Source organism: Alligator sinensis, unplaced genomic scaffold, assembly GCF_000455745.1.
Source record: "Alligator sinensis unplaced genomic scaffold, ASM45574v1 scaffold153_1, whole genome shotgun sequence".
Taxonomy (NCBI): Eukaryota; Metazoa; Chordata; order Crocodylia; family Alligatoridae; genus Alligator; species Alligator sinensis.
Genome location: NW_005842099.1, coordinates 1751663 through 1772922, shown reverse-complemented (window position 1 = coordinate 1772922; position 21260 = coordinate 1751663). Strand labels below are relative to the sequence as shown.

The following is a 21260-nucleotide window of genomic DNA, read 5'->3' as shown; positions in this document are numbered from 1 at the left end:
CAATTATCTCCTTGTTTTACTGAAACATTCTTTTAGTTCTTGGTAAGTTTTCTCACGTAGAAAGAAATGGATCTGCTGGTGTTTGTGAATCTGATGATGGCAGCTTATTTTGCACCATAGTGGTTTAAACATTATCAGTTTATTAAGACTTAGACAGTCATAAATTCCAGATGATAGCTCATCAGTCATGATGATGAGACTGGTTGTACCTTTTCCAGGCTTTTATGATGGAGCTGACTGCACACCAGAGCAGTGTGGGTAGTGTTCTGCAGGCTGGGAACCAGTTAATAGCCCAGGGCAATCTATCTGAAGAAGAGGAGAATGAAATCCAGGAACAGATGGCTCTGCTTAACTCTCGGTGGGAGTCTCTCAGAGTGGAGAGCATGGACAGGCAGTCCTGGTAAGCCACACCCTTCAAATACTACTTGAAAAATAGTTCATGGGACTACGTAGGGTGTTTATACATGTGCTCCAGGGAAAGTGGGGGAGGGAGGCGCTTTAATTAGAGTGGCTCTGAGAGCTGCTCTAATTTTAAGTGCCCAGATCATCACATGTATCAGTGTCCCCACAGTGAAAAATGGCAGTGGGGGTGCTCTAACTAAAGCTCATCAAATGAGCCTTAGCTAAAGTACCCTTGTCGCCACCATGGAGACTTTGATACATGTGACACTGGAGTCTGCTGGAGCATAGTAATTACTATGCTCCAGGAGACTCAATTAATCACATCTGCTCCAACATGCTGTAATTACAGTGCGTTGGAGCAGCCTCGATGCATGTATATAGGTGCCCATAGTTATCAGATGGGCAGTTGTGTTGTATCTTGCTTTATTTTCTGAATAATTTTTTTTGCGATATTAAATCTGCCCAGTTTGTGCCATCTAGAAAATGCCCATTTTCATAAAATTTCTTGGTAAGATTAAAAAAGAAATCTCTATTTTATGAAATTGTAATATGTTATTCACTGCTGGTATATAGTACTTGCACAAATCTTAATTTTTTAAATCAATTTAAGTTTTAAATGTTAAACCTTTAATCGATGTGATGAGAAATGTGCTTGGCTTTATTTTGATGACTGTTTGTAGGATATTTTTCTTTGTGCTTTATTACAATTTGAACTGCATGGTAAGGGAGAAACAGGATTTCATAGCAGCTCTTGGTGATATCTTTTTCAGGAGGGAATTTGTAATGCAAAAAACAAACTTTAATAAATGGCTAGAGGAATTTGTATTTGCAGTAGAAGAGTCAACAAAGACACTTATGTATATATTTTAGTTTAGAATTAAATGCTGCAGTGTTTATCTAGAAATACTTAAGGGGCTCATGGCCAGGCATATTCCTTCTTTATTCATAACTAGATCTTTTATTCTTTCCTTGGCAAAGCCCTTTGGGAATCAGTCTGCTTTTGTTTTCTTTCCTCCCATGAGCAGCCTGCACGATGTATTGATGGAACTGCAGAAGAAGCAATTGCAGCAGTTGGCTGACTGGTTGACTGTCACAGAAGAACGCATTCAAAAGATGGAGTCTGAGCCCTCCGCCGAAGTTTTAGAGTTGCTTCAAAAGCAGATGGAAGAACATAAAGTAAAGCCTTTCTGTATTGTACATCATGAGGGGGAAAACATAAGGTCTAATAACAAAAATACTCAGCTGCGGCAGCAACTTCAGGATCTTCTTTTTTGAGGCAGGGTTTAGACCTCAGTCCACTGAGGAAGTATTTTGTGATGGCTTTTATGTGAAAGTGGATAGTGACAAGGAGAAGGGAAATCAAATTCATTAGAAAGCACTTTGTTAGTTGAGTCATAGCACCTCTACTGGTAGTGGCTTTGGCAGTAGCTGTGAAGTCTGCACATGCACAGCAGCTTCTCTGTGGTGGTGGCTGTGTGCCAGTAGCAGTTCTCTTGGCAGAAGGCTTGCAAGGTAGAGACGGGCCTGAAACCTGCTTTCTGGAGCTGAGCCTGGCCTGCTGACCTGTAGGTGCTTATAGCGGCAAGAGGGCTTTTAGATGCTCATTGCTCTTCCAGCTTTGATCGCTTTGATCAGTATTGAGAAGAACATTCATCTGGTGGTGGCACAGCTTGTGAACTTCTTTGCCATTATGGATGTATCTTAAAGGCCATGAAGGTTAAAATGGTACTAAAAGGGTAGGTTTTGCCCTGGATAATTGACCAGACTTTCCATGTCCTGCTCTTGCCTTGTGGTGGCTTCTTCCCTTCCTTTTGCCAAGTGCCGGCATTTCATTTGACCTTCATGCATATAATTATTGAAAATGATTTAGGATTCTGTGGGATTAAAGGTGCCATTGAAAATGTAAAACTGCAGGCGTTTATGTTGCGGAGGTACTTGAAGTGTTGTTTTGTAACCTTTTATCTTATTCAGGGGTTGTCTGAATAATCCCCACTGCTTATGGAAGCAACTTGGTTTTACATTTTATGATTTAGAGATTTATTTATAGAGTTTTGGAGATCGGAAGGGATCTCAGTAGATCATCGAGTCTGACCCCTTGCCCAGGGCATGAAAGAGGGCTGGGGTCAGATGCCCCCAGCTAGGTGTTTGTCCAGTCTCGTGTTAAAGACCCTCAAGGTAGGGGAGAGCACCGTGATGATCTGATATGGACAGCAGTACAATGACAGATAATATCAGCACTGAAACTAACAGTGTAGCTGGTATTAGCAGTAAAACTGAGAAGAATTTGAGTCTGCCCAAGATGAGTAGTGTGCAGTACCTTTCTGACTGGATATCTATGGGGATTTCAGAAGGTTAGCTCTGTTTGAATAGCTGCTCACATTAATCGTGTAAATTTTAAATGGTGGGGATTATAGTTGCATTTACAATCTTACAATTTGTAGTTACAATAACTGTAAGCTAGTGCTAGCTAACAGGGCTCTCTGTTTTTTGTAATTGCTGTGTAGTCTCTTGGGAATGATCTCTGAACATAATATACCGTGTCATTTAACGCATACGGTTAGTTGTCATTATTGTTCCCTCATAACCTATTAAAAGGCAAGAGTGTTTGCTAATTTAGTCTGCTGTTGGCCTCCAAAATTTGATACTTTATCTATAGTAGAATATTTTTATAAAAGCTCTAAGCGTATATATAAAATTATAGGTTCAGAAAGACAATGGGTTAATGGACTAAATATGAATTTTCAGGCATCATTTTTTATACTTTGGTATGCCAATAGAGTTTTTTTAATGAAGGCTAACAAAACAACAAATATTGCAGATTTTGATAAGCTATAAAATACCTGCTCATATTTTTAAATATTTGAACATAGATTTTAGGTCCATTGAACTCTCCAGGATCATATAGTTCTATTTGTTTAAATTTTGAAATGACTCTTGTTGGTAAATTATTGTTTAATGTTGAATCTTAAGCACTTTGCCACACAATTGTTTATATTACTTTGGTTAGAAAGGCTGATTCCCCCAACTGTTCAATGTCTGTAACCATTGATTTTGTTTCTAGGAGCTGCAGAATGACCTTGAGGCAGAACAAGTTAAAGTAAACTCACTAACCCACATGGTGGTGATCGTTGATGAAAATAGTGGTGAGAGTACCACAGCTGTCCTGGAGGAACAATTGCAGGTAAATGTATTGTATGCTTTCTGGTATATGCAATGGTAGGTTGTTTGCTATCTCAGTACAATAGTTACAATAATTTAATTTTGAAGCTGTTCTAAATAAATATCACCTAATTGTTAATCAACCTAATTCATATTGTTTTCTCCTCTTGTAATTTGTCTGTGTGTTTTGACACCTGTGGTTTGATAGCATGTTTCATGTATTTAATGTAAAATATTAAATCCAAGTGCAGAAAGATATTTTTTCTGAAGAACTTGGCTGGCAAACCTAGGAACACAGAATGAATTTATCATCTGCTGAGTACAGACATGACACCCATCAGTTTAAAAAATAGACCCATTTGTATTTTGTAAACTAATTTTTAAATCTGTTATTTATGAAAGATTGCACATCAACATAACACTAGCAATATCAATAACAATATCAACATAAAGAATTTATTAAAATTACCACGAGTAAAATGTATAAATGTATGTAAAGCAGTTAGGAGCCCAAGCCCTTTTACAGATGATAATTCATAACAGTCAGTGCAAATCAAGTGACATGCACCTTTTGCAAAATGTATACTGTTGGCAGTTTCATTTGTGGAACTATTCAAACGTAGTGGACTTATGTAGTGGGCTTTTATCAAGCCTTTTGTATAAATAGTTTTAATTGAGATGTTAAATGTGATGTAAAAGTATTTTAAAGTAGTTACTGTGGTATATATTTTCAAAATAATTACTATGGTATTTTTCAAATGACCTAAAATAAGTAGATTCTACCTTGGCATAAAATGGGAGATATTTAAGGGTGCGACTTAAGCAATGACTGAGTGACATATGTAAGTTTTCTCTGGTTGAAGAGAAATTTGTTTTACTTACTCTTGGAGGAAAAGGGGCCAAAACTGAGTCCCATCCTTATGCTTTATGTAAAGCAAGAGCGGCAATTTTAGGTTTGGATAATAATATTTTAGAAAGTGGCATTATAATTTAGAGAAAGTAATTTATGATTTGAATATCTTGCTTTTTGTAAGGTTCCTAGTGGGCTTTTAACTGTTTATAAATGTCTTCCTGTTCTAGAGACTTGGTGAGCGCTGGACAGCAGTTTGCCGTTGGACTGAAGAACGTTGGAACAAGCTGCGAGAGATTAAACTACTATGGCAGGAACTCTTGGAAGAGCAGGTTAGTAACTGTGCAAAACTTAGAATCACATGCATAATTGTAACTACTCATTTATTCATAACAAATAATTTGACAAATAAACTGAATTAAATCACTTTTGTCTGGGACTTGCATATATCTACATAGAAATAATACGTGTTGTGTGAGGACCAGAAGATCTAAATTCAATCCAGTAAAAAAGGATTCTGAGATTTTATATCTGGTACCTAAGGACTATTAAGCAACTGAAGAACTGAGCAAAAAGCTATGCTCTGTGACAGAGAAACCTGAAGAACCACTGATTTTCAGCAAGCCTTGATAGGTCGGGGTTCCTTTGGGAGAAAAGTGGAATTTCTTCTCAAGTGGAGAGGATTAGACTGGACTGGAGCCCAGTGAAATAGTGCAGGGCTGGCTCCGTTATTCTCCCTGCAACAAAGGAGAACTTGGGCTATGTGGCAACCTTGCCAAGAGGTGAATCTCTTTGATCTGTTTTGTTTTTGCTTTTTCTAATGGGAGATAATTTGTAGTGACTAACTACTTTCAAGAAGTAAGTCCTGAAGCACTGGATTGTAATGGATTTTAATTGATACTAATTAGGCAGGAGGCTGCCCAGTCTTGCCCCAATGCCAGGGGGTGCTACCTGCAGCTCCGTTCCTCCCCTACACCATAGCCCAAACCTTGCAGATGGCATCCAGATGACACAATACTCCTGGACTATGGCTGGACCAAGTTTAGCCCTCATTGTCAGGCCTCGGATGCACATGCATTCATACCGCCCTGCTCTCACTAGGGCCTCTCACGCTCCACTCCCTCTCACAGGGTCTCTTTCACACATCGACAAATTATACCGCCTTGCTCCGTCTCAGAGTGGGCCCCTTCCGCTATAGGCTTTATCTAGGGCACACCTTGGTTCGCAGACATACCATCTTTTGGGCCTTTCCCATGACTCACACCAGGGTAGTGGCCAGTCAGTTACCCATCTGGGGCCAAACTTGCCCTGGCCCCTCCCAGGGCAACTCTATACAGACTCACGCACACACCGGGCTCCCAGTTCTCTGGTTCCCCCCTCGCTGGGGCTCCACCTCCGCCCCATCACTGGGGCTATGGGGCTTCCCTCCCTGGTGGTGGACCAGGTGGCCGTAGCCGTGCCTGGCCCTATCTGCTATCCACAGTGATATGGGGGCTAGGGGTTATTGAGGTGCACCAACCCACCTTCCACTGGGGTGGTAACTAATCTGGTATTTTCCTGGAGGCTCCTGTGCCACTGGGAGCCCCACCAGGCCACCCACTCGTGGCAGGGTGCAGTTTTAGGTCATGCCCAGGACCAAGAGCCTTCTGCTCCTACCTGCAGATGTTCTCATACAGCAGCTCACCCAGGCGATGTTTCCTGCATGACTACCAGCAGCAAACTGCTCTGTTTATATAGGCAGCCATGGTTCTGAAATGGCCACGCAATCAAGCACCTGCTGGCTGCTTGACTCGGCCCTTAAAGTGGCAGGCACCAACAGTGCCCTGCCACAGTTAGTAACATTTTGTGTTGTGTTTTTTACTAGTTGTATTTAAAAAAAAAATCCTTTATTTGGTTTTAAATTTTGACAGTCTATTTCATTGTTTTTAGATTGTTAAATTGAATAATCCTTACTCCTTTGTTCATAATAAAACTCCTGTGCATTCCTTGAATATAATATAGAAATAGGGGTATCAAAACACAATAACAAGCATCTCATCTTTTATGATCAATATTTGAGCTATATAACCCGTGTAAGATTCTACTGTCATTAGGCTGTCATTAGCTAACAATGTACATTTATATTATGTTGAGGCAGTTCAAGAATTTGCAATAGATTTATTTTGAATCTGTCCATACATCTCTAAAATAGCAAAACATTTAAAATTTTTTTAAGGCCAGTGAAGAAGGGAGTGAAGTCGAAGTTGTTGCTTATTGACCATGACAATAAAGCAAGTGAATTCCTAAGTAATTGGTGGCCTGATAGTTCTAGAAGGTTTCCCAAGTGTGCTGTAAATGCTGCCAACATTGACAAGTGTGCTTGTCACCCAGGCAGCATCCACACAAAGTGGATGTTTGGTTTCCTGGGGACAAGTAGTGGTGATGCACCTTGCGCTGCCACTACTTGTCCCTGGGGAATGCCCATGCCATGCATGCTTTGGTGTACAGCAAGTTACCCTGGGTGGGGTAGGGGAGGCTGTGGCCAGTAGGCTTACCTGGGGTCCTTGGGGCCTCCTGGAGATGTAGCAGCAGCAGTTCTGCTGTGCAGAGCTTGGCCAGCAGCTGCAACATGGCTCCGGGCAGCTCGGCTGTGTTTTTGAGTGGTGTGCGCTGCCCATGTGTGCTCTGCTCTGCTTTTTTTTTCCTGCGGGTTTTTTTTGGGGGGGGGGGGGGGGGTTGTTTTTTGGTTTTTTGACCTCTGGATATCCCAAAAAACCCATGGCGGGGGGAAGCAAGCAGTGCATGCACAGGCAATGCTCTCTTGCAGCACGGAGAACATTTGACTGTGCGGTATGTGGCACCGCAGACATGTTTGTGTTGCCACATACCACACAGCTGGATGTGGCCCCAGAAGTTAGCGTGACTCTACCCTGAAGTTGTAACACATTTTAGAGAGCAGTCTATCAAATGCCACTTATTTGTAAATACGTATTTTCATGCAAACTCATTTTCATGTAAAATTATATATCCCACAATTTTATGGTGGTTTATACGCTTAGTTAGGACCCATCTTTAACCAGGAAATGAGGACAGATTATCTAGCTAATGAAGATAGGTGTCTGGCTCATAATAAATATGTACATAATGTGTGTGACTGAAAGACAAAAGATTTTTTGTGAGGTCTTTTCCTATGTAAAAAGAAGATAATAGTGATGGAAATGTTAGTTTTTTACTTGTCATTTTATTGTAGGAACTAAGTAGCTCAAAGTATTGTTTGTGTTTTGATGATCTGAGTAAATACACTCACTTGCTCACTCACTCAGATTTGAATCATACATTTGCTATTGCCAAGCTCACATAAGCAACCCTGGTCAGCTAGGAACTCCAAGATAACTGGATATACTGTGTTTACAACCAATTTAAAATGCTCTCAGAATATTTGCATAACAAAAGAAATATTTTAAAGCATTCAGCTGCTGTCATTTTCCTATTTCACCAATGAAATGGAAGGATGAGTACAGAGATTCATTAGCCTTTTGTGGCTGCCTAAAGCATCTTTGGAAATCAGACTACCAAGTCATCATCATTCTTACCACTCAGGAAACAAATTCCTCATTCAGTGCCAGATATTTCTTAGCACTATAATAATTATGTTTCAGTTTCATAAAGAGGGTTATCTCTGATGGCCAAGTTAGCAGAGATTAATTGAAGGGCTTTTTAACTTATCTATTCAGTACAAAATGCGCTGGTTGGAACATTAGCTTGATTTTCTAATGCGTATGTGGTGGTATAGCTTTAAGTCAGGCCTGGAATTTCCATCACTTACATTTTGCTGTCTATACATTTACGTATCCAGTTTATACTGGAAGTGAAAAGTACTAGTGCTGTGCAAAGCTTTGGTCGCTGATTCGATTTGGAGGAGATTCAGCCCGATTTGGCAGCCAAATCTCCGAATCCAAATCTAATTAGGAGATCCGAATCGAATCGGAGAGATATTCGGCCATAGATACAGCTTTATATGTTTTTTCTACATATCTCAAGGTACCAGGTGGCTTGTGAACACTGAGATGCTGGGGCAGATGGAGCATCCCATGGGAGTGTGTGAGGGGTCCACTGCTAAACACACAGGGTGCCCCCCCGCGCTCCTGTGGGATGCTCCATCTACCCTACCATCTAAGCATTCATGAGCCGCGCCTGGTACCTCGAGGTATGTAGAAAAAACATTTAAAGCTGTGTCTATGGCCGAATAGCTGATTCTCCGAATCAGAATTGAATCTTCAGATTCAGATTCGGCTGAATAGAATTGGGACAGTGATCCGAATCAGCAAATCAAATCACTGTCCCCCGAATTGTGCTGAATCCAAATCGAATACAGCCCGCTTCTCACACCCCTAAAAAGTATGTTACTGTTTGATTTATGTGTTGCTATAGTCAGTCCTGGGCCAGTGTCAGGACTGAATCCGGTGGTCATTTTAAAATGTAGCATCTCTGAACTGCAAGTTTTGTCTGCAAAAGCAGATATATCCCAGTGGTTACCCTGGGGTCCCTGGAGAGTTAATTGACTACTGGGGTCTGGAGAATTAGGGCCTTGGTAGTTTACTTTTGTTTTCTTTTTTGTTTTTTTTTTGGCTTTTTGTTTTTTTGGTTCCTGCTGTTAAGGTTCATTGAAAGAAGATTGTAATATTTTACACACTTCATAATATCACTTTTTCTTTCAAGTCCACTGCTGTAGTTGCCACAGGGATAGTATGTGGTCCCTAAGAGGAAAGGCAGTGGTCTGGACAATTTCGATAAAAGGAGACACATGACAGTTTTACTATAAACACATGGCCCACAATGTGAAAAATGTTAAGGAAATTCCTGATTTGTACTACTCAAAAGTAGGATTTTTCAGCTTTTTTAAACAGTATGGGTTTCTATCTCCAGTGGTGTGTGAGGTGTTGCCTGCTAAAATTGTCATAGTTGACTTAGGAATAGACAAACTGGTAATGGTAATGATTTAATGGCATTTTCGATAAATGTGAGCTGCAAGTCTGACCTATTAGCTGCCAAGGCTAGAAGAGATACATACCATTACCTGCACATGTTCTGAAAGCACACTGTTTGGAAACTGTAGTCCTGAATCAGTGATGAGAAGTGGGGGGAAAAAGGCTAGGAGTGAAACTAAAAGTTTTATTTTTCCAATTATGAAAATACTCATTAAAATAAAGTCAGGTTGTAAAGCAAAAATTTAAATACTTCATTTTGAAAACGCTGAAACCAAACTGTCAGACTTCTAGAGAAATTTTAGGCTCTTTTTCCAACTGAAACATTGGGCCAAACTTGGCATGAGTTCCTGAAGCATTGAAGCTGACCTGAATGTATTTTTCAGGGGAAAAAAATGACTGGAAATTATTTCACAGGTTTCTAATCCAGTCCAGTATTATCCCAATATACATAGTAAGTATTCCTATTAATGTCAACTGAAATTTGGTACATGTAAGGGTTGCAGTGCCATTTTGAGCTAACATCTGAAAGAATGGATTTGCCCTCAGTTGTGGTGATTTATTATGCTGAAGTTCTTTGAAGCTAGTCCCATGTTGTTTCCTTTCTTCCCTTTAGTGCCTGTTGAAAGTTTGGCTAACTGAAAAAGAAGCAGCTTTAAGTAAAGTCCAAACAAGCAATTTTAGAGATCAAACAGAGCTGAGCGCAAATGTTCGGAAACTGGCAGTGAGTATTGCTACCCCGGTCTCTTTGTCATTTTTTAAAACTTGATTTGTTAAATAATAGAACCTTATTTAAGATGCATCCAGTCCTCTCGCGTGTATATAGAGACAAATATCTATCTTCCATCAACAGTGCTCCTTTAACGCAGGTCAGTATCCACGGAGGAGTCTTGTGTCCTTTTCTTCTGTTCTATCTGCCAGCAGCTCTATATATTACATAGTCTGTCAGGCATCTGTATTTCTTCCTCTGTATGCAACTTGCTTAATGTTGCACACCCCTCTTTTTTCCTCAGAACTCTGTATGTTATAAAACTTACTATCTTTCATCCATCTCTGCTTTTAGATTTCAAATTCCTTCTAAATTTTTTTTTCAACTGTTAGCTTATAGAAGTTGCACTCTCTTTCAATATTCAAAAAAGTTTCCCAGACTTTCTAGCTTGGAGTTAAGAAAGTATTCTTTTTTAGCAACTCTAGGAACTTCCATTGAATTTCTAAATAAGCATCTTTTTCTGTCTCCTTTGTAGAACATTGTTTGATAAAAGATCTTTTTCATTTCCAAAACTTCCCAAACATTGAAAATCAGTCAGTAATTTTAGCTTTTTGTCTATTTAAAAAAAAAATAAGTAAAGATCGCAGTTGGTCTGATTTCACCTGTGAATGCTTAGCATCTGTAAAAATTAGGCCGTGTATTCTTTGCTCGGTGTTTGTCTAAATGTTTCACTGAGGTTTGTTTTTCTATTTTTTTCCTTGAAAAATGACATCTCTTTTGATCATTTGAAGTATTTTGGGGAACTCTCATTCTATGGACTGCTTTTTTAAGCTGGAGTGAAAGGGGTGAGAATTTAGGTGGCCTTTGCCCTCTTAAACTCTCCTAGCATAGCGCCATTTAAAGGGAATTTTCTGGGATTTGTGGCTTTACTTCCTTCTCTTTCTGTTCCAAAAAACCCCACTATAAAAGTCAAACTCCATTCTTGCATTACAGGATGGGTGCCTTGTATGATTAACAAAGTTTTTGTTTTTTTGAAGATTGTCAGCATATTTAGCACTTAACTATAAGCTAGCATTTTAGTAATACTGGTAAAATAGCATTACTGATTATCCAGTATAATACTATGTTTGTGGACTTATTCTCATGCATTTTTATGTCTCTTGTAGCATGGTAAAACATGGTGCTTTCAAACTTGTAGCATCCATAGATCATGTGATAAATTTGCCCATGGATTTTAAAAACAAAACAGCAAATTAGCATGTGATCTGAAAATTCATACGGCCAATTAACTGTTTTTTCAATGTCAGATTTTGAAGGAGGATATGGGAATGAAGCGTCAAGTGCTAGACCAGTTGAGCGAGATTGGTCAAGATGTGGCACAGCTCCTTGGGAACGAAAGGGCTTCAAATAAAATTGACTGTGATCTGGAGGAACTAACTCAGAGGTGGGACAGCTTAGTTCAGAAGCTTGAGGACTTCTCTAACCAGGTACCCAAACAGTAACACATTGTCTTTCAGTTTTTCAGATGTGTGTGCTTATATGCACAAAATCCTGGGGAATGTTTGCTAGCAGCTTAGGGAAAAAGGGTTCAGGTGCTTAGACTCCTGGCCAGTTTTATTCCTGGTATATACTCTGAGGATTTCCTTGGTTTTCAGACTGCCAAGTAGTTAACTCCACAGACACTGCTCTTCTGTTTTTACTCAGAGTAAAAAACATGGGCAGGCTGTATTGATATCTTCGCTTTTACTGGTGGGCAAAATGCTTTGCTAGAAGTTGCATACTGTGTTTTTGTTTATGTGACTTTCTAAACATTGTAAGACTGCTGAAACTGGCTGATGTGTGGTTCCTTTACAAGCCGGAGTTAATGTCTAGTCATACCAAAGTTTTTAGCTTAGCCCATTTTGATTTTTTTTCTCTGTGTAAAACAGATTTACCCCACTGGATTGAGCATCAACTTTTATTTTGACACACAAGAATAATAGCAAGGGTGAAATGTTTAGTATGTCTCTTACTGTTCTGGGTTCTAGTTGGCATTTCTTACTCAGGTGATCTCTTACTGACCTTGGTGAGAATTTTGTTTCACTAAGGAGCTCTGAGTAGGCTAACTCTTAGGACTTCATTTTCCCCAAAGACTTAAGCTTAACTTTTACCTGCACTCCCAGGTGACTTGATTCAAACCCCATTCGAGTCTGTAGAAGGAATCCCCGTGGCTTTAGTGGCTTTTGGATCGGGTCCCTTTTGTGTCAGACTTTGCATAATTGAAGCTTTACTTATGAAAAAAATGTTCTGGAACACTAATACATTTTTAAATTATACTTAAACCTTAAAGAATCTTATTTGTAACTATTGAATAAAAATCTATCATGAGTGTTGTTGAATAAGTTTATTCTTTGCTGAGTATTCTGCAGAAATAATAATATTTGACGACTTTTGATGAAAACGCTGTATGAAAGCTGGTTATGATGATTGCTAGTATCGACTGGATTTATTACTGCCATATCAAGGCAATGGATTAATTTAAATTTAACATAGAGTTTATATTATAAAACAGTAACATTTTTTTACTCATCGTTTTGTGTAGGTGACTCGGGCTGTGGGAACTGTAGGGTTCTCCCAAGTTTCACACAAGACTGTTATGGAAATGGTATCTGTAAAGGAGCAGGTGACAGTAAAACGGTCCAAACAAGAATTGCCACCACCTCCCCCACCAAAGAAAAGACAAATCCCTCCGGACATTGAAACAAAGAAAAAGTAAGAACATGTTGTCGGCGTTTTTACTCACCATGTAACTTTTTCAATTTCATTTCAGAATAAAAGACTTAGGAAAAAGTCTTGATAAAAAAGAGGCATTTGTTATTTGTATTGCAGTTATTCAGGCCCTGATTTAGCTGAAATTTTTTGTCGTTTTGTGTTGATCCCCATGTGATAATAGGGTGCATTTTGCACTGAATCCCTGCTTAAGCACAACCTGCAACTTTGCCAAGGTTTAAGTGGTGAATAAATCTTTTGGAAGTAATAAATAACTATTAATCCTTTCCTTGGTCAAAAATCAAATGATCTGTCCTTTCTCACAGATGTGTTTTTTTGTAGACCTGACTTCTGGTTTAAGTTGTGAGGCTGATCAACTGTGTGTTGTGTGGATGTTTGTGTGTGTGGTAGGTGATGCTCTGTTCTCTGTGCCTAAATGAGTGACTGAAAATGTCATTTATTGTACACGTTTTCCTTGGTAAAAGCATTTTAGGTCTATCAAAGAAAGCCACAATGCAACTATTGCGAAGTACTTTATTGATTTAGTTATTTCTTTCTAATTTTATTAAAAAGGTATAGTAGCACAGAAAAAAGCAGACACTGAAAAATGAAGATGCAAAATTTTTAGTGAGATCTCATTCTGGAGATCCCTCTTCCTACTCCCACCTCTACCCCTACTCCCATCTAAATCTAAGGCGGTGTCCTTTATAAAATACCATACTTAAAACTAGATGCTGTTGTTAAGATAAATGAACAAGGAAATGTTGTCCCTGTATTTATCTTAGGCCTCTTGCTTTTCATTCCTTTTACACTTCTAAAAAATTTAGCAGTTTGAATTCTCTGTACACCTAAGTATTGGGCCGGAATCAGGAACAGGGTTTCACTGTCCTAGGTGTATTTCTCATTTTACAGATGGAGAATGGAGACATTAGAGAGATTAAAGGGGTTGCTCAGTCACACAATCAGTCTGTAGGAGGCCAAGAAACTGAACCTAGATCTCTGAAGCCCTAGCGTAGTGTTTTAACTATAATACCATGCTTCCCCTTAGTGGTTCCTGCTGTTTGCTTTATCATCTACCTTCCTTGTAGTAAAGTTGTATCAGCAAGTATACTTGGGTGGGGGGGAAAACTGGTTAAATTTTCAGTTGCTGTTTTCTTGCTATACCTCCCTGTAGCTTGTATTTGAGCCAGTAAATGAACAATGACAGGAAATCTGCAGATTCTCCCATGAACAGTTCCTTAGTGACTAACATTAACTTGCCAGAATTTTTCTCACTGGAATTATTTACAGGCTTTTGTTTTGCAGTGGGGTTTGTCTTTATGGGTGAGAGAGAGCAGTATAAGCAGAGGTTTGACTTTAAGCCAGTACAGTTCTGCCTTGTGAGTGGACATTCCCATTTGGCGTAAGAATGGTGTTTTTGTTTTTTAATTAGGCAGTGTGGAAGGTGTTTAAGCCAGTGGGGCTCAGCCTTCTTAGATCTGAGGCACCTCTAGTTAGATTTGAAGAACTCCTCAGAAAGTGCTAGCTCTTAAGTTTTCACTCATTTTTCAACTATGGAAAAATAATAGAACTTTTTTATTGCAAAGAATTTAGAAAGATTAAAAAAGTTGAACTGTTTTTAACACTATGAATGAAATCTCTGGTTTTGTTAATCTAATTTTGTGAATTAGGTTTCCACACCTGATTCCAGAAAACCCGTGAAAGGATCTCAAGACACCCCTGGGTGCTGTAACATCTGGGTTGGGAATCTCTGGTTTAAGCACAAGAAGGTTATGTTGGCATGGAACGACTCAGAGCCTGTATTGTAAGCCAGTTGTCAGCAGTTCATTCAGAAAGGTTTTCCCATTGTTTTCCATTTCCTATCATTATTGTTACAGAAGACTAGAGCCAAATCATTCATAGTTCACTTCCATTGAGTCATTTCAATGCTTCAAAGTTTGGCACCTCTAGGACGGCAGCCTAAATCGAGAGAATTAGGAGCTTAGGATCCATTTACAGTCATTGAGGGTATTTTGCCATCTCCAAAGGACAAACTCTTGTTAGATTTGGGGCTGGAAGGAGAACAAGCAAGAGAGCCTGAAACAGTAGCCCAGTGACCCTGGTGCTGTGGTTACTTTTTTTTTTTTTTTGACACGACTGTCTAAAATAAAATGCACAGACAGCCTAGCTATCCGCTTCTCATTGTCCTTGCCCCTCCCCCATGGGCATACCTCATCACTCGGTCTACAGAATCAGGCTCCCTTTATCTTATTTTCCTTCTGGCCCCATAAATCCATAAATCTCGAATTAATTTATTTCTTGTTGTCCCAGATTTAGTAGAAGGGATAGAAGGTACCAACACCCACCCTCTTCTATTAGGGCACTCTTCTGGGATGTGGGAGATGTTTGTTTGAACCCTGCTTAGGCTGAAGAAAGCCAGAAACCCAGGTGTTCCACTTTTTGGGCAAGTGCTGTAACTACTAATATATTATGCAGGAGGTGGGCATCTCTGGAGGTTCTTTGTTTTGTATTGAACTCCTTACTGTCAGTGTCAGGTGCGCATCAGAGGCAGAATTTTGTTTCACCTAGTGCAGGGGCGGGCAATTATTTTGGGCGGAGGGCCGCTTACTGAGTTTTGGCAAGCCATCGAGGGCCGCATGATAGGCAGGCAGGGGGGGATAAATATTAATTTTCTAAATTTTTTAGGGCCCCCGTGGGCCAGATAGAATAGCCTGGCGGGCTGCATCCAGCCCCTGGGCCGCATTTTGCTCACCCCTGACTTAGTGGGTGACCAAAGGGCAACTTAAGGCCAATTCTGAATTTCCCCTGCTAAAGTGTCTGAACAATTCTGTTACCTCCTCTGGCTGCCTAAGTACTCCCAATATAGGATTAGGGAGATGTCTGTGTGTCTTTGGAGGGTGATCTTATTCTTATAATTGAGGTGCTTACATGCCCAGGGAATAATTAGAATTGCTCCTACAGTTTTGCCAGGTAACTTCCAAGTGGCACGTGGTCATCTACAAGGTGAAATCAAATTCTGCCCTAGGTGTAGTCTGTAGGTGCTGCCAGATTGAGGATTTAAGTAGGCCGTAAGTACCTTCTAGCTCCAGTCTAGATTGTAATGGAGTTTTGGTAGGAGTTAACTACTCTGGTGCTCGATCTGGATTGCTTCTGAGCATGTCAATAAGCATTAGGAAACAGGGAACTTTTCAGGCCAGAAATAGAGGTATATAATGATTTGAGGTGCCTACATGGTTTTGGAGCAGCTGGAAAGTGGGGGGAAAAAAGGGATTCAGTTTGGATCACTATTTGTGATTTTAAAATAGGTAAATCCTATTTAGCTGCCTAGTTTGGATCTGTTCCATAGTTCTTCAGCTACTGCTTCCATTTAAATGAATGGAAACTCTGGAAAACTCTGGTTCTTTTTTCTTATTCATGTTTTTTAGCTTGCTTTTATTTTTATTATATTAGAAAATTTAGGATGAGACTATGGCTTTGGAAGCTGTGCCCAAGGGGACACTGCTAACAGAAATAGTAGCCATTTGCATTAAGGTGAATATCAATACAAAAATATGAATAATATCATGTTCATCAGAGTTTATGCAAAGAGTTGATGATATTGCAATAGTTTATTGAAGGGCCTGTAAGCAGAGAGCTTTGTCACTGCTCATTTGTGGTAGGATAGTAATCTGGGAATACATGAATGTGTGTGCACAGCTCTGCTTTCTCGGGATTAATGAAGGAATGTGCTGAATTTAATAAAGGACACAATGACTGAACAGAGAAAAAAATTACTAAAAATTGTATCATCTGACCTTTTAAACCAGGTTTGATGCTGAAAATGCTGAGCTGTTGAACTGGATTTCAAAATCAAAAGCTACCATTCAGGCCACGAACATCAAAGAATACAAGAAGATGAGAGAGACTTCAAACATGAAAGAAAAGTTGAAGGTAAAATGAGAAGATTGAAGGATGTTCCAGTGAATAGTTTATTTTGTCAGTTTAAGCTTGCGATCAGCTGGAGGTACAGGCTGGTCTGAGAGCTTCCTGTGGATTAGGTCTTGCTTTTATTAAATTGGTTCAGATTGATGGACAGACATGGGACTCTGACCGTTCAAAATATTATCACTGAATTTATTAGAATGCTCATCAATTTACTAGAAGGATTTTTCATTTTGGTTTTATTAATTTCTTTTTGGTGTACTGATGTGTGAATTTCTTGAGGATTATTAGATTTTCCTAAATATCCAGAAAGGTTGGAGTTAAAAAAAAATGCATTAAGACTTGGAAGGATATCATAGGATGTCATCTCAAGCTATTATTATTAATGAAGTCATTGTTAATAGAACTGCTCAAGCGTGTACATCCTTTTCCAGAACAGAGCCCTGACCAGAAGAGTTTACAAGCTGTGATTCCATCTCCTATGTAGAGACCCATTTGAGTCAGTAAGACAGCTTCCTTGGGTTTCTTGAATGAATTGCAGGTCTGCATGAAGACTAGAGCAGAGGAGGTAACAGAGTGAAAAGGTGGAGGAGAAAAGTATGAGGTCTTGAGGTTATTTGACAGATGATCATACATCATAGGAAGGCGCATATTTTAAAAAAAAATGTAGTGTTAGACCACAGGTTGCAGGCTGTATCTGGTTTGCGAAGGCATTTTCGTCAGCTTGTTAAGGTTCAGTCTGGCCTGTGGTGGCACAGGTAATTGACAGTCTACAGCTCAGCTCAGCACATCCCCTGTCTCCAATCTGCATCATGCCCTAAACCGTGCCCTCCAGCCCCTGCAGCACTTCCCTCAGAGGTCCTTCCTGCTGCTCTGCACCCTTAGGGCAGATACTGTTTCCCCTTCCTGCCAAATTTACCACTTCCCCACTGAGACTGGGGACAGGAATGGGGAGCAGCAGCTGGTTTGGTTACTGTAAAAGAAAGCAGTGGCCCATGGTGGCAGTGGGGGTGCAAGCGCTGGCCTGTTGCTCAGAGAAGGTTGTTGGGCCCTGTTATAGACAGAATTGCATAAATTGTTTTTGAAAGGGCAGAATAATTTGGAAGAGGTTGATATATGGCACAAAAGGGATTAGGAGGGACCTTCTTGGAGGGGAGTCCCTGTGGGGAAAATTAAAAAGAGGGAAATGTGAAGGAATATTTTAGGAGAATGTTCAGCTAAATTGCTGGGATTGAGGAGAGTTGTCTAACTGAGAACGGAAAGGAGGAAGGAGCTAAGAAGAAAGGGAGCCACCACATGAACTGGCCCCATCTCAGCTTTAAAGTCCTAGACTATTTTTTTACTAGCAAGTTAAAGAAACCTGTAAGAAGCAGACAAGGTTCCTTGGGTGAATCTGATATCTTCTATTAGACCAAACCAAATAGTTGGAAAATAACTATCATTAATAATTATTAATAATAATAATTATTAATAATATAAATTATCATTTATATAATTAATACTATTAATAATTATTAATAAGATACTTTAATAATATAATAATATACATATTATTAATAATTATTTTCCAACTATTTGAGTTGGTCTAATAAAAGATATCAGATTCACCCAAGGAATCTTGTCTGCCTATGTCCTTAGACCAACACGGCTACAACCTACACCCCTGTAAGAAGCAGTTATTTTACTGTAAAAGAAGTCTTTGTTTCCTTGCCACTTCTGATTATTGTGTTTCCTTCATTTGAATTCAACAAGAATGTTTTCTCTGAATGTGAAGTAGGAGAACTTGATAATACCATGGAGCTTTGTTTCTATTTTTACTGTAATCTGTTGTTGTTTAGCCCATATTTAAATTTATTCAAAGTCAAGCTGAGTCAGTGGGTGGACTTCCTTGGCCTTTGATTTTTGAGGGCCTGACTCATATACTTTACAGCTAATTGTACGTTCCAAATGAGCAGTAAGAGGACAGTGTACTCAGCTGTGAAAAAAACCAAACTGTAGTAGTTACATTCTGAGAGTTGACTTTTGGCTCTGCAGATATTTGTGTTTCCATTAATGAATCCACAGGAATCTGGGAAATCTGAAGTTTCTAATTTAACCATAAAGAAGATACATAGTTGCAGGCTTCCCTGCACTGCTTTGTCTAAATGATTTAGTTGGAGCTGTCTAAGTTCTTGCAAGTTCAGGATTTCATTATACCATACCCATACCATGAAACTTGAAAACTTAAAAGGTTTAATTATTTTTAAGTAATTTAAGTTTCTTTAGATCCATACCTTTTTCCAAATAAGAGTGTTTTTATGATTAGCATATTTATTTTTAAAAATCTAAGTTGAATACATGAGATTTCAAATCATTTTCATGGTCATTCCTATATACTGTGGGAGTGGATTTTTTTTACTTGTCACCCAGTGGTCAAGAAATCTGCCCTCATGCTGACTGGTAGATCATATAAGGGTGATTGTGTAGAGGGAGGTGGTTCCTCGGATACCTTGGACAGTCCCATGGAATTTGAATATCCTCCCCAAACTCTGGAATTTAATTATGTTCTGTGAGGAACCAAAGCAGAAAGTAGAAGATGGGTGTGAGGGTGGTACTTTCTCCTAGGCATCTTCATCCAAAACTTCTGGCAAAGGTGGCCATATCAATTTTGCATTTCTTTTATATAAATGTGTATATAGAAAAGTGTGTTTTACTTAACAGCCAACAAATGGTAACAGTTTTTGGTTACAGGCAACATTTCTGAGATCTGAATGGATACGGAAGAATTCTACCTCTCATTTTTATCAGCCAACTAGACCTTTCTAATTACCGTTTTACTTGTGATATTCTCCCAAGATTAATTTTTTGCTTGTTTTGGTACCTGTAAGAAATAATCTGAAGCATGGTTTTGGGTTATTTTCTGAAGCAAACATGACTAAGTACACTTTCCGTTGTGTATTGCTGCTTGCAGTTTGGGTCTTCTGCAAGAATCTTGGACTCTATGCCAAGTAGTAGCAAAACTGTGTGTTGTGCTCTGTTGAAGAAGTTTTGCTATCAATAGAAACACACATTTTTGATTTTCTGTTTTTGGGGGGGAATCAATTTGCAGGCAATAGAAAAAGAGAGGACTGAGAAAAGCCAAAAGTTAGATGAACTGAAACAAAGTGGACAGAATCTTTTGGATCAAATGGGAAAGGGTAAGAGATCTTCAAAACTCTTTCATTTGTTTTGATGGAGGCCACAGATTATAAGCATGTGGGTGAGTAAAGGGAGAGGTATTGAATGAAGTTGCTTTCTACAGTTAAGAATTTTGAAATCTAACATACGTTCTTCTCTTGAAATGGTCACGATTGGTGCACAAAACGCATCTGGATGAACACAAAAGCTTATAAGCACTAAATATTTTTCCAGCCCTGTGTTCCTAAGACATTGTAAATAGGCATTGTATTGTATTTCCATTGAACTGATGATGTTGAAAAAGGCAGTATTATAAATTGCATAATTATGTGGCCTGCGTCCTTTCCCCTGAATCCCACAAAAAATTGCTTTTATTCCTGACTTTAAAGACATTTCAGTTTTAAGGTAAAATATGAATCCAAAAAATATCAGTGTACCTTTCAATATTTGACTGTTGTACCCACGCTCATCATTATTTGTTCAGCATGTTTTTGATATGGTCCTTTTTTACAGTACAAAGGGAAAAAATGATTGTATTTTCAGATATGTTTCAATTGTTAGTTAAATCCCTATTGCTAGTTAATTGCTAGTTAAATTCCACTTCTGGAATCTTTTTATAATCAACATGAATAAAAAAATGAATTTTGAAGTCCTGCCAAGATCTTGCTAGACAGCAAGGCACCTTCTACACGTGCCAGCAAAACCATGATTGGACCTAATGCATGATCAATTGTACCTCCTGCCATGCCACATGCATGGCAGGAAATGTGATTGTGGGATTGTGCATTAGATCCAATTATACCTTGTTGCCAGGGGGAACCTGATCCTGGGTTCTTCCTGCATTGGCAAGAAGCAGGTTGCCATACTGGGAGCCCCCCTTTAAGGGGGAGCTTCCAGCTGCAGGGGCCATATGCAGCTGAGACTGAGAGTCTTGTGCCTGACAGTGCTCTTGGTACCAGCTGCCCCACATGTGTAGCCAGGACCGAGAGCTGTGTTGGGTGTGGGACTCTGCCCTGGCTGCATGTGTGGGCCCAGAGCTGAGCCTTGGGGATTGTGGCTGCTGTGATCCCCTGGGCTTGGGGGTTTCATGCTGGGCATGGTGCACCCCTGTTTCTGGGAGCCCCGTCACATGCTACATATGCAAATTTGCTACACTTGCAAATTACAGATAGATTGCAACTAGTTATAAAGTTAGTACACATTTTTGAGGTCTAACTTTTTAGCTGGATGGAACTTTTTATCGTGTGTTAAGTACTGGTCTTAAGGTAATTGAGCAGTTAACCAGTTAATTGCACGATACCCCTGTAACATGTAGAGGGGACCTTAGTCAAATAAATATGATAAACGTCTG

The 21260-nt window shown here is 39.4% G+C and overlaps 1 protein-coding gene across 9 annotated transcripts in view; it reads left to right on the top strand.

Moving 5' to 3' along the window:
• Positions 1-21260, top strand: part of UTRN (utrophin) — a 580332-nt gene that overhangs the window by 139289 nt on the left and 419783 nt on the right. For 8 of the 9 annotated variants that reach the window (XM_025204844.1, XM_025204843.1, XM_025204842.1 and 5 more), the window contains exons 10-18: positions 219-400; positions 1425-1578; positions 3464-3583; positions 4642-4743; positions 9992-10099; positions 11392-11571; positions 12666-12835; positions 16639-16762; positions 19842-19929. In XM_025204844.1, coding sequence (XP_025060629.1) covers positions 219-400; positions 1425-1578; positions 3464-3583; positions 4642-4743; positions 9992-10099; positions 11392-11571; positions 12666-12835; positions 16639-16762; positions 19842-19929 — 1228 coding nt within the window. The remainder of the gene's footprint in view (positions 1-218; positions 401-1424; positions 1579-3463; positions 3584-4641; positions 4744-9991; positions 10100-11391; positions 11572-12665; positions 12836-16638; positions 16763-19841; positions 19930-21260) is intronic. The other variant, XM_006024237.3, reaches the window with a different exon arrangement.